General features: G+C 36.9%; 1 protein-coding gene across 1 annotated transcript; it reads left to right on the forward strand.

Moving 5' to 3' along the window:
* The first annotated feature begins 4133 nt into the window (after positions 1 to 4133).
* On the forward strand, positions 4134 to 6943 carry LOC147288980 (glycerophosphodiester phosphodiesterase GDPD1, chloroplastic-like). The gene is made up of 7 exons (XM_086242022.1): positions 4134 to 4310; positions 4439 to 4617; positions 5131 to 5190; positions 5284 to 5565; positions 5707 to 5802; positions 6017 to 6213; positions 6453 to 6943. The coding sequence occupies exons 1-7, from the start codon at positions 4214 to 4216 to the stop codon at positions 6700 to 6702; spliced, it is 1161 nt and encodes a 386-aa protein (XP_086098148.1). The 5' UTR covers positions 4134 to 4213; the 3' UTR covers positions 6703 to 6943.
* The last annotated feature ends 6416 nt before the right edge of the window (positions 6944 to 13359 follow it).

Genomic DNA, 13359 nt, shown 5'->3' on the forward strand with positions numbered 1-13359 from the left:
TCAGTTTGTAACTTGGTACGCCTTACAAAAAGATATAAAGTATTTTTCATTTTTGCCCTTCAATATTAAAAAGTGGACTCTACATCAGCTCAGGCCCACCCTTAAGGGAGTGTTTACGACGTTTTGAATGAAAAAGTAGCCGTTACGTTGTGTTGAGGATAGGGGTGCAAGGCGTGTTGGAAGGTCAATACATGCTACATGTTTCGACGGATTGCAAAGAAGTGAACCAAATACAACCCAACCTAAATTCGAGTTGAGTTCGGATTGAGTTTAGGTTGCCCAATTTTCTTAAGGTGGACACAATCTGTGAAATCAGAGCACAGGTTGGGATTAGCCCGCTAATTTATATAAAATAGAATACATATTATGACCTCTTTAAGGATTTCTATTTTTTTTTTAATATCAATTTATAAATTAAAATATAAGAGAATATTATATTAGTAATTTAAACTAAAATATAAACTATTGTATAAATTATAGTATAATACTAATACAATTTGAGTTCGAAATTTAGGTTGACATTTGAGCTTAGGTTCAAACTCGAACTCGGGCAAGCATGACCTCTACCCAAAAAATCCAGGTTAAGATCATATTGGGTTTTGACATTTTAAAACCCTCCCACAAGGGTTCAAATATCAGGTTGAATTCGAACGGATTGGGGTTGAACTAGTTCAAGTTGTACCTCTAGTTGAGGAGATGCTGGGGTAAGGTGCGTTTTTGTTTTTTCCTTAAGGCCGAAGCCCACAAACACAACTAAATACAATATTCTACTTCTCAAAAAAAAAAAAAAAAACAATATTCTAATATAACATTTTAAAATAGTAACATTAAACTTAAGAGACGAACAAAAATTAAAGCTTAAAATTACACGTCCATTCAGTTTGGGCGGGGTAGTTGTGTTCTTAACTAGCTAATCTGCCTAAGTGCCTAGCCCAATTCGGAAATGTCACAGAAGATTGGCATGCTAATAATGGGTACCCATTTTGGTCCTTTAAAGTTTACATACATTGGGCCTCATCTCAGGCATTGGGCTAGCTTAAAGTTATTAGGCATACCGGGTGGGTCAGTATTTATCCAAAGAATGTAAACCATGACCTCTTTTTTGAGTGAAGTACTCGAACTTGTCATTTACTCAAATGAATGAATCTGTTAAAGATATTTCTCCGACATGATGTGGTATAGAATATTATTCATCAAAATGAAGAAAAAACAGTAATTAATATAACTAAGCAGATGAACACGAATCGTCAAAAGAAGATGAAGCAGTAATGCGCGTGAATGATGAATCCTGTAAAGAGAAGTATTCCACATGGCAATTGCATGATCAGTTATAAGTTACATTTATTAAATAAAATCTCAAAGTGGAGAGCTCCTCATAGCTGATATTACCGTTTACCTAAGCAACTAGCTAGGAATCATCCGCTAGAATAGATCTAACTGTTCACAAAACTATATCCCTATAATAAAAAATGATGAACTCAATTCACACATACATGCGATGTGTCATTCGTCATTTAGTCATCGCCATCATGACAATTGAGAAGACCAACAAAATAACGTACGAATTTCCATTAGTCATTGCAAAATATCGGAACATGACAATGACAATTGACAAGATGAAGGAAATAACCTACGAATTCTTCATTGCATTCATTCTACATAAACAAATAACCTCATGAAAGTGAAGGAATAAAGAAAGTGGGTGGCTGTATCACATCCCACTGTTGAACCAAATTGCTTGCTTTAATTAACGTACTACGAATGGCACAAGATGCTCTCATTGCTTGCTTTAATTAGTGACAATATATAAGCTCAATGTTTGGAACCATGGAAGCCAATATAGCGACACTTTCTTATTAACTAGCTAGCCTTCCACCATTCACAACTATCATTGGCTGGCCACAAAGCCTCAAACTCAATGATATTATTCCATACATCACTTTATTTTTTCCTTGGATCACTTTATTTTTCACCATCATTTTTTTTCGTATAATTTTTTTTAAATTCCCATGGTTCTGGTCTGTACCGTAGAGCTAGAATAGTAGAATATTTTGTACATGTACATGGATATATGTACTGCTGTTGCCGGTTAGGTTTGGTTTGGCGGGATGGTCTTGGGTTTTCTTGCTTTTCTGTTAGTTAATTAATTACCACAAACGTTTATGTCCCTCTCAATAATTTGTAATAATAAATTTTTTTTCATGTATATATCGTGCAAACGTGCTTATTATAGATAAACAGATGAAGACACATTCTAGCTTGCAGCAGTAAAAACTTGCAAGAGGCATTGTCATTGACAAATATATGGTTAAGAAGAGTATATATATATATGTTTAGTTTAATTAGCGCTTTAGCCGCCCAAGAGAGAAGATCTGGTCCAGCAAATTTGAAATTTCCACCCCCTTGGCAACGTCGTCAATAATGTACTTTGAACTGTGGCTTGAATTGAAGATTTACATTGTCCTAGTCAAACTCCAATGTAACTCCATCTCATCACATATAATAATTTTCGTTACCTACACCATGTAACACGTAGCATGTTTCTGCAAATACATGCAATAGAAGTAGAACATATGGATATATATATATATATATCTGTGTGGATTGTTGTCGGCAAATACATACATGGGGTGGATTTTGTTTTTGTTTTTTTGGTGAGATACATGTACATGCGGTGGATTATTTATTATCCAGCTCATAAAATTCATATACAATGTCATTAGTTTATGTTAGTTTGGGTCCCAGACAGATAAGCCTACCGTGGTTACACATCATCGATCTACACCTTAATCCACGCCCCATCCTACGTTTTCTTATTGTTTTCCTCTGCACCCAATTCTCATTCATTATACACCAACAACGTACTATCTAACTATACAATTAAGTAGACAATAAAAATGATCAATTCTGGTCCCACGCACATAACACTCCTCCCTAGCTCCCCACTCCTCAGAAAATGGAAAAGACCAAAGGATTTTCTTTATCGGGTTGTGTCCCAATTATTTCACATGTTCAATTAAGCTTTTTTTTTTTTTTTTTTTTTTTTTTTTTCTGGTAAGTGACAGTCAATTTAGTTTTGCATTAAGGAAGATGTAAAACTAAAACTTGATCTAACTGAAACTTGATAAGAAAAGAAAAAAAGAAAAGAAAAGAAAAAGAAGGTGTGGTGTAAAGAAGATGATTTAACTAAAAACGCAGATAATAAAAATGAAAAGAAATATATATATATATTTTTTTTTTACGTTTGAGAGAATTGAATCATAAATCTAGCCGAATTCTAACTCTTACTTTCTCTACCATCACCATTCTAACTCCTTCCTCCCTACCATCATTATTTAAGCTAACTCCAACTGTAACTTTTCTAAATTTTTCATCTTAAACGAAAATATATTTAATAATAATTGTAAAGACGTGGAAGCATGTATGTATCATGTATGTATAGAAAAACCGTAACACGGCGTACTGAAAAGAAAAACCCGTAATATGTACCAAAAAAAAGAAAGAAAAACCGTAATGCTGAAGACGTGGAAGCATGTATGTATGTATGTATAGAGTATATATTGTCGAAAAGTAGAGTTATTCACAAGTCACGTGTTTGCGTTGGCACCGTCGAAAGCTAAAGTAAAAGCCGACACTTACGCACCACGCCAGTCCACGCGGCGCGTATCTTATCCAATCAAACTTGGCGCTGACACGAGTTGTTTTTTTATTTAAACAATACTCTAGTAGATTTTTCCGTCATCTTCGAGAAAGAACTCGACCAATAAGCCAATTCCGATGCAGATGCCACCTGGCGAGCACATATAATACTCTTTTCTTTTGTTGCACACGTGGAAATGAATGTAATTGCATTGTTTTGGGTATCGTGGGATTGTTATTTTTGTGCCAGAAAATTAGTGTTTGACTGAAATGCGATTATGCGGGAAAAAGGAAATAATAAAGAAAACTAGAATAGTCCGTTAAAGTTAACGTTTAACGGCGTTGGGAGAGGAGGAATAATGGAATATCCAGAGCATATGAGGAGGGGGAAGGGAATATTCGAAGGGGAGATCCCGTTCCGTTTGGCGTGGCTCGTGGAGGTGCTCCTTTGGGCCCTTAAATACTCCTCTCCTCCACTCTTGGGTCAATCCAAGAAGCTCCAATATTACCTGTTGCGTTCCCTCATCTCTTTCAATTTTTTCCCGTCTTTTCCTGTCAAAAAAATAAAAAAATAATGGCTCTCAAGGCCGTTCATGTCTCCGACGTCCCAAACCTCGATCAGGTACCGGAAAATGCCTCTCTCACGCTCTACTCCACCCGCATCCCCAAAGGTACGTGTAAATTCATAATGTCAGCGTCGATCTCACGGCTGCATACTCACTTTTTGATTATATGTTGTTTAATTATCATCATGGTTAAATTAAGAAGGGATTTGGTTGGTATTATGTTAATGTTATAGGTGTGGAATTGGGTCGGGTGGCATCAATACCAAAGTTTCTAGTGATAGGACACAGAGGGAATGGAATGAACGTGTTACAGTCGTCCGATAAGAGAATGAGAGCCATTAAGGAGAATTCCATCGCCTCCTTCAACACTGCCGCCAAATGCCCTCTTGATTTCGTCGAATTTGACGTTCAGGTGAGCTCGCCTTCGCCTTTCCTGTGTTTCTCAATTTTCATTATCATATTCATGGCAGTACTGGCTTTTTTAGGGTATAAATTTGTGGGAACTTAAACCCACCTGCTTTATCCATCGCCGCGTATGCGTTGTACTTTTGTCGGTATGCGCTTGGCATGATAATGGCCTATCTGTTTCAAATTTGATCTAGTCAGCAATAAATAGGCCCCTGTGTCTTAGGTATTTCAGTAAATTCAGCTATTTTATTTTGGGGTGGGGGGTAACGTCTGAGTTGGGCAAAGAAAAAGAAAAATTGTGTATCATGTTTCTGTTTTCTTTGATCTGGGTGGGATTTATCCGCACCCAAAGACTCTCTTTGACTCTGTGAATGGTACTGATCATATCTCGTTTTTTTTTTGCATTTTTTGCATTTTTTTGATTGGATTAAAATTTGGATTAAAATTTGAAGTCTGGAGGTGAATGAAGCCCAAAATGAAACAGGAAAGTGAAACCCAATGTGGTGGCTTTTTGTAGGTAACCAAAGATGACTGCCCTGTCATTTTCCACGACAACTTCATCCTCTCCGAAGAGAACGTAAGCTTAATTTCTTGACCTTTTACATTGACTGAAAGTGTATTAAATTTAATTGATTGATTTTCAGCTAAAGTTGATATTTTGGTTTATCAGGGGGGTGTGTTTGAGAAGAGGGTAACGGAACTGTGTCTGTCGGAGTTTCTTATGTATGGTCCACAAAAAGAGGCAGGAAAGGAAGGAAAATGTTTGTTTAGGAAAACCAAAGATGGTAAAATAGTAAAATGGGATGTTGAAAAAGATGACTCCCTCTGTACCCTCCAAGAAGCCTTTGAGCAGGTTGAACCTTCTCTGGGATTCAACATCGAGTTGAAATTCGATGACCACATTGTTTACCAGCAGGACTACCTCACCCACGTCCTTCAAGTCATCTTGCAAGTACGTACAACAAACTCTTTTTCACCTTTCTATCTTAGTACTAGTACTAGTCTTTATTCTTTAGTTATAACATGTTAATTGGGATTTTCTTTTGTGTTAGTAAAGTAATGGATGCTAATTGAATTCAATTTTGTGGGACAGGTGGTGTTTAATTACGCCAAAGATAGGCCTGTCATTTTCTCAACCTTCCAACCCGATGCAGCCCTGCTTGTTAAGAAATTGCAGAACGCCTACCCTGTAAGCACTTGTCATAAATTGTTCTTGTTTCAGAATGAATAGGATTATGTATGTGTATATTCGTTTGCACATTCAATTGCAGTCTCTCACTCACTGAAGAGTGGAATATTCAACAACTGATTTGCCAATTAGTCTATTTATATTATGGGGTACTGATTAATTATTATGATTACTTGCTAATTAGGTTGCTGAATGAATGATGGATTGATGGCAGGTGTTTTTCTTGACTAATGGTGGTACTGAGCTTTACTATGACGTGAGAAGGAATTCTTTGGAGGAGGCCATAAAGTTGTGCTTGGAGGGTGGTTTGCAAGGTATTGTGTCGGAGGTCAAAGCTATTTTCAGAAATCCTGGTGCAGCCACCAAGATCAAGGACTCCAAGCTGTCACTCCTAACATACGGCAAATTGAAGTAAGCCTAATTTGGAATTTGATTTTTTCAAAAATTTCTTACGAACTTGAAAAGATTTACGTAGGACACAGTCTTGCTTTCCCTTTGATTTGGTCTGCCTTGATGACACAATTTCAAATATGAGTAGCTAAAAAAGTTGAATACTTTTGAGAATCTATACTAATACTACTAATGTTGAAAGTTTGAACTTTTCTGGAGTCTGCATATTAATTGGTGGAAATGTTATGCATGAATTGCAGTAATGTGGCTGAAGCAGTGTACATTCAGCACTTAATGGGAATTGATGGAGTGATAGTGGATCTTGTGCAAGAGATCACAGAGGCAATGTCTGATATGATAAAGCCATCGGCCGTGGCGGGAGACGGGGACAGTTTGTTGAAAGGGGACGGGAACACGCAGCAGCAGCAGCAGCTCAAATCAAAGCCGCACTTCTCTCAGAAGGAGCTTTCCTTTTTATTGAAGCTTATTCCCGAATTGATACAGCTTTGATTATATACGCCACTTCATAAATTCTCTTTTTTTTTTTCTTGTTTCGAGAATTTTTTTTTTAGTGGCCATACTCAGATGTGGAGCTTGAGGCATCTTATATGCTTGTACATACTACATAATTTGATCTTATTCAGCTCCTTCAGGGTCAGAATTATATACCCAAACGTTGTGCTGTCCTCCATATGTACCTCTATAAATGTTAAAAAAGAAATGATGCTTTTCAGCAGCTTGTTTTCTTGTACTCTGTCTCTCCATCTTATTTTGTTTGATGGGTAATCCACCAAAAATTGGTTTGAATGGCACCTCTCATAGGTGAGGAGAAGCATTGAAGTTGGCATTATGACATTATTAACAACACTCATTGATGCTTAAGCCGAATCAGAGTACAGAAAGTCAGAATTTGGTTTAACGTATATTCAACAAAAAGAATTAATGTTGATGGTAAACTTGTCTTCAATTCTCCTGTCTCGCAGAAACCTTGCCAAGAAGTGTGTAACAATCCATTTGATAGTGAAATATGGTAGCAAATTTGAAGTTGGAGATATGATTTTCTACTTTTCTTGCTGAGTTTGATAAGGAAGCTGTTGTTGTCATAAAGAATATATGTTGAGTATCTGGAAGTAACGATATACAACAGTGTAGTAAGCGGCCTGAGGGCTGATATTAGTATGTAGGATACTGAATTACTGGTCGATCATCTTAATTATATATAGAGGTGGTATATTGCTAATTATAACTTGGAATTGAAGTTAACGATATATTCAAGAGAGGAGGAGAGGAATTGGTCGGCAGGCATGGTCAGAGAGGCAGAGGCAGAGGCTGATCTAGTGATCTACGAGACTAAAAGACGAGTGATTATGCTTATAATTAATTTCTCGAATAACAAAAATGTTATATATAAATGTGTAATTTGCAATTAACCTTGGACACGTACGTACAGGGGAGCAAGAGTAGTGCTGATGATCTTTACTCTGGAATCTGTAGCATGGCAATATATATGTGTTGGCATTTAAAAAGCAGAGGAACCTTTTCACGAGAAGAAACCTCATATATATAATTTTTTTTTTTTTCCATTATCCCATCATAGAATACAGTAAAGGCATGGATGTCAGCATGTATATGATTAAAGCAAAATAATATGCTGACAAAACAGGAATACTATGTGATTCTTCTCTAGTGCTTGAGTTATATTTGGATGAATAGTTATTAATTGGCGCATCATTGATTTATACTATTATAGAGTAGACATTATATAGCAAGTATGGTGCATGACAGTGACTCGCAGCAGTATTAAAATTTGATTCTTGGAAGGCGAAGGTGAGGTGCTCGATTGCGAATGATTACTTTGGAAAAAAGTAATTGGGTTTGGTTTAGCTGTTTTCACATTCCAAAATTCTCAATCAATCAAATTATACGGGGTTAAATATAAAAATGGTCCATAAATTTTACAGTGAATCTCAATTTAGTTCATTAACTATAAAAAGTGTCAGTTTGGTCTACAAACTTTTCAAGTTGTATCAAACCAGTACAAACGTTAACTTCTATCGAAAAATTTAACGAAAAGTGATCATGTGCACAGAAAGTGACCACATTTTCAGAGGTATTTCAGTCTGTTCATCACATTTTCATGTAACCAATTTCGTTAATTTTTGGATGAAAGTTAGCGTTTGTACTGTTTTGGTACAAATTAAAAAGTTTGTAGACCAAATTGACACTTTTTATAATTAGTGGACGAAATTGAGATTCACTGTAAAATTCATGGACTATTTTTGTATTTAATCCAACTATATATATTCCCATTAGTTGCATTTTGCAGCAACTACAGATTCTCCATCACAAAATCAGCCTATGACTGACTACTGTCATCTTTGATATTGATGGACTTAGATTGCTACCGTATCTGAAATTGCAGCCCAACCTGATAGTTGAAAAAAATAAATAAAACCCAAAACATTTCTAGCCCAAGGCCCCAAGCAAGCTTAATCTGGGCCTAACACAGCTTGTGTAATGCCTTTTTAAGCTCTGCTTAAGCTGAAGTTGACTAGTTGAGCATCATAATTCTCTCTAATTGGCCGATTCACTCTATGGTATGCATGGTAGCACAGGAGGGTTCGACCGTTCGAGTTAATTAATTATTGTTCAAAATTAAACTAACTTGTGGTTATGTGTTGCATCTTTAAATGTTGAATAGAGCGCTGCTGATGTTTTCAAACTAATAACCAGTGTGAGATGAATTGGCATGACAGTGGCAGAACAAAAAATAATTAATCTACAAATTAAATTAACTACCTTGTTATAGTTAGCTTTCATGGGTGCTTTCTACGCTTACAAATATTAATATACAAACAATAACTTAATTAGTATGCAATTTGAATCCTTGAGAATCCTTTGAATATATATAGTTACCTCTACTCTACATCAAGGAGGTGAGTTTTATTTACTGGTCCATTCCCTTCCCTGCACTTCTCTCTGCATCTTAAGGCATCGTAGGTTGAAATCCTTGCTAGCTTATGGCTGTAAATTATTACATATATTATTTTTTGTTTCATTAGCACATTCTCTAATATATAAACTAAAGTCGATTACTTAATTTTCGTCCATTTGGTTTTACAAAGTTTTGTTTTGTTTTCTATTAATCAACTGTCATCTATGAAATTCAAACTCAAGGCTTACTTTAATAAAGAGAGACTAAGTGTCATTCACTAGACCAAATAGTCATTAGCCAACGCCTTGACTTTAATTTTGCTCTCTTTTCTAGCTGTCTCTCTCAACTAATGAACAATATATAAGAGCTCAAGAGAAAAATGACCAAGAAAATAACACAATTAATCAAAGAGCTTGATTATTAGTAATTACCGGATAATTAATATTTAGATATATAATTATATACTTATCGCCCATGCTAGCTTATCTCATCTACAGAGGCATTTTGCAAGAAAAAAAATTAAATTAAGAAGAAAACCAAGTGTTTCAGGGCCGGCCTTAACTTTTGGAAGCCCCAGGGGCGAAATTTAAATTGAGCCTTTAATAAAATCTTTTGCAAAATAATTCACAATTGACAAGAAATCAATTAGGAAATTTTCGATTACATTAAGAAATCAATAAGGAAATTTTTGGTTGAACGTCAAGAAAATAATTGAAAAAATAATAATTTATAAGAATATAAGAAAAAAATTAAAAGAGAAAAACACACACTCAAACATTAATTACCTTCTTGCCTTAATGAGACTTCTCTAATTTCTTTCAGATTGAAAGAGCCTGTGGAGAACACAAAAAAAAAACCAATTTTCCACAAGACTATATGGAGAGGCAGAGATCCGTCTTTGCCAATTTAAAGCAAACATGTTCTTTGAATCCAACTTTCCAGAAAGAAGACATGTACTTTTGATGAAAAAAAAAAAAAGTATAAACCCAAGGGCAAAAAGGACCCATGCCATGCAGATGAGGATGTTGGCTTTCTTCTCTTGTGACTCACGTGAGAAGCCAAAGAAAAAATGAAACAAGTTGGCCAAACACAAATTAAGGAAATAAAAAGGTGGCTTTCAACTAATAATCAATAAAAAATAGGTTGTAGAATCCAAACTTTATATCTTAAAAGAACTTAGTTTTTTTTTTTTGGGTACAAATGGGGGTCTAAGTCTAAAGAAAGAAACTAGATAACTACAGCTTTCACACAATAAGTATAATAACCTAATTGCAAAAAAAACATTATAAATAGACCTAACAACTATTTTTTTAAATATATTTACATATTAATATATACATAATATAAGAATTTGTGGGCCTCTTGAAGGTGGTCCCTAGGCGGTCGCACTCGGTGCCCCTTCAGGGCCGGCACTGAGTGTTTGACAAGAAGATGGTATATATATGTGATTAATCAAGATTTTAAAACACTGGTATGCTATGTAGAGGACAAAATGCAAATTAGTAGTAGCAACCAGCTAGCTAGGATGCAAAGTAGCTAGCTTTTCTTGAATAAATAACAAAATTAATTATTGTTTTATTATTTAAAAAGGTAAGATATAATTAATGTAGATAAAATAGAAAATTTAAATCATGGGCATCTCCACGATAACGAATCTCACAGCACAATGTCAATTTCAAGACAATACCACACTACAAGATGGAGCATATTTAATTATTAGTATTTAATTTGTCTTTGAAGGAGTTAAATGAATCGAAATCAATGTATGTTTCAAACACGCATCTATATGTATGGTGTTCCTCAAACTTTTGACTTCCACGAGGCATTGTTTTGTTTTCAACTAATTAAATTGTTAATTCTTATGATGTGTCTGTATCCATCTTAATTATGATTATCATAATCAACATTACATGGTTGACCTAGGCTCCTAGCCATACATGAAAAACTGAGGGTCTTTTTTTTTTTTTGTGAACTGAGGAGATTGTGTGTGTATGCATATCAATTATCATGATCACTCACACATGTTAAGATGTTTCGAAATGCTTAGTGTCACGGTCCGCACTTAGAGTTGTGCTTCCGTGACATTAATATGAAGTATGGAGGGTCAAATGTCAAGAGAATGGCATCCGTTTGGCGAAGAGTGGCCGGGTTGCGCGCGTGGAAGGGTAATTTCGTAATTTGGCTGTTTCGGGGTCTTCCAGTTGGAATTTGGGAAATCTAAAAATACCGGTAAATCCAGGAGGTCGAAACGAGTCCAACGCAACTGACGGTTCATCATTCGGAGTTCAGATGAATTAATTATGGCCAATTATGACTCCTCGCGCATGTTGACGTTTCCTCCTGTTTTGTGAAGAAAGGCATAAAATGCTCTTTAGGGGGAGACATGGTGTCAAGCTCTCCACCACCCCCGACGCCCACACCCATGGAGCGTTAAGCGAGCTACTCTAGGAACCAGAGGGGACTTAGGGGGCGGGCACATGACTTCCAGAGAGCGGTCATGTGTCTCCGTGGGACAGGAGGTCCCACGGACAATACAAGCGAGCGGGAGTGCTTGTATTGCGTTGGGCGCGCGCACACGAGGCTACAAGGGGAATTTCCTTATGTCGTGCCGTATGCACATCACGCCAACTATATTTGAACTCCCAAAGACTTCATGGTGCACAATGGCCATATAGTACTTAACGAGGGCATCGGCTTGGGTTCGGCCATTCACAATATATGATGCTAGCAGGCACGTGAAGGGGCGACCCCGTGCCAACGTGAGAAAGTTAAAGTGGGGCATCGGAGAAGAGTTGCTCACTCGGGTGGCATGCATGCAAGTTGGCTTGCATGTTCAACTCGAGGAAAGGACTATGGGCACGAGCTAGCCCTTAGTGCCATGACAAATGAGATGTGGGAGCAAAGTATGACCCGACATGTGAGAATGGAATGCCGGCGTCATAAGAACCTATCGATCGGGCGAGTGTCTAGGCTGAGAACCTTGACACAAGGAAGCAATCGTATAGTCGCTAAGAGCGAGACTCGAGATGAGTAGTTCTTGTTGGCAAACCTCAAGAAGGCAACGAATGGGTCGAAATCTTAAAAAGAGCTTAGAGAAAGGATGGCTGGCCTTGATTCAGAGGAATCTTGGCGCCGCACGGGCAAATTCTGCTGCGTAAAAAGTGAGCCCGTGACACTTAGCATTTTTGTTCACTTATGTTTTTCTCTTTTTTTTTTTTTTTTGAGAAATTCACTTATGTTTTTGTTAAAAGTACATTAAAATTTTATAAAACCCAATGCTTTTTACTCTTTCTGGCTGACATTAGCTTGTCAATTCCGTAAGAAATAAACTTAATTCATAGGGCTATAGCCCATAAATTGAATGATTAGAGATTTCTCACAAGGAAAGAACTATGAGTCCAATTTTAGTATATTGAAAATCATGAAAGAGAGCTAGTCACCTCTGAAATGTTTTAATTTTCCAAATAATATTTAATATATGAAAAAATTTATCCTTTCAAACATAGTGACATGATATGTTATTAGATTGAGAGAAACTTACCTAAAACCGTGATGCCAGGTCAGCAATCTGACCTGGTGTCACAACCCAATCAGCCATGGACACATGTAACATTTGGGTGACACATTTGGACTTCTCTCTCTTCTCCCTCTCTCTCACCGCCCCTTCTCACTTTTCAAACTATCATTGTTCGGCGGCGATGGCTGGCGACAACACCGGCCATCTCTTCCTCTATCTCTCTCTCTTCTCCCTTCCCCAGCCTTCGATCGCCCAAAAAACCCATCGACGATGATGCATTGAACCCAAATAAGCCGAGACCGCTTTGCTGACGATTTGCACTTTCCGGCAAAGTCGAGACCAGTCATCACCACCAGATGAATCCCCACGACAAGCTGAGTCTCTCAGTGTCTTTGAGTCGACCGTCCAACCGTCGTAAGTGGTGAATCGAAGCTCAAAAGCCTCGACCTTCCATTGTCGATCTCCAGCGAAACCATAGGGGTTTTGCTTCTCTCTTCCTGCTCTTTTCATTGGTGTAAATGAATGTGGTTAATTGTGCTCGAATCAAAAAGCCTCAAATCGAAAATCCTAACCCCACTGACGCCACCCTTGGATTCTAGCGGCTCCGACTATGAGTGACACTAGGTCAGATTACTGACCTGTCATCATAGTTTCAGGTAAATTTCTCTTTATTAAATCATATATGATTAAGTGACTTTTCATGCAAATGTGCAAT

Source organism: Dryas octopetala, chromosome 4 (assembly GCF_963921425.1).
Source record: "Dryas octopetala chromosome 4, drDryOcto1.1, whole genome shotgun sequence".
Lineage (NCBI taxonomy): Eukaryota > Viridiplantae > Streptophyta > Magnoliopsida > Rosales > Rosaceae > Dryas > Dryas octopetala.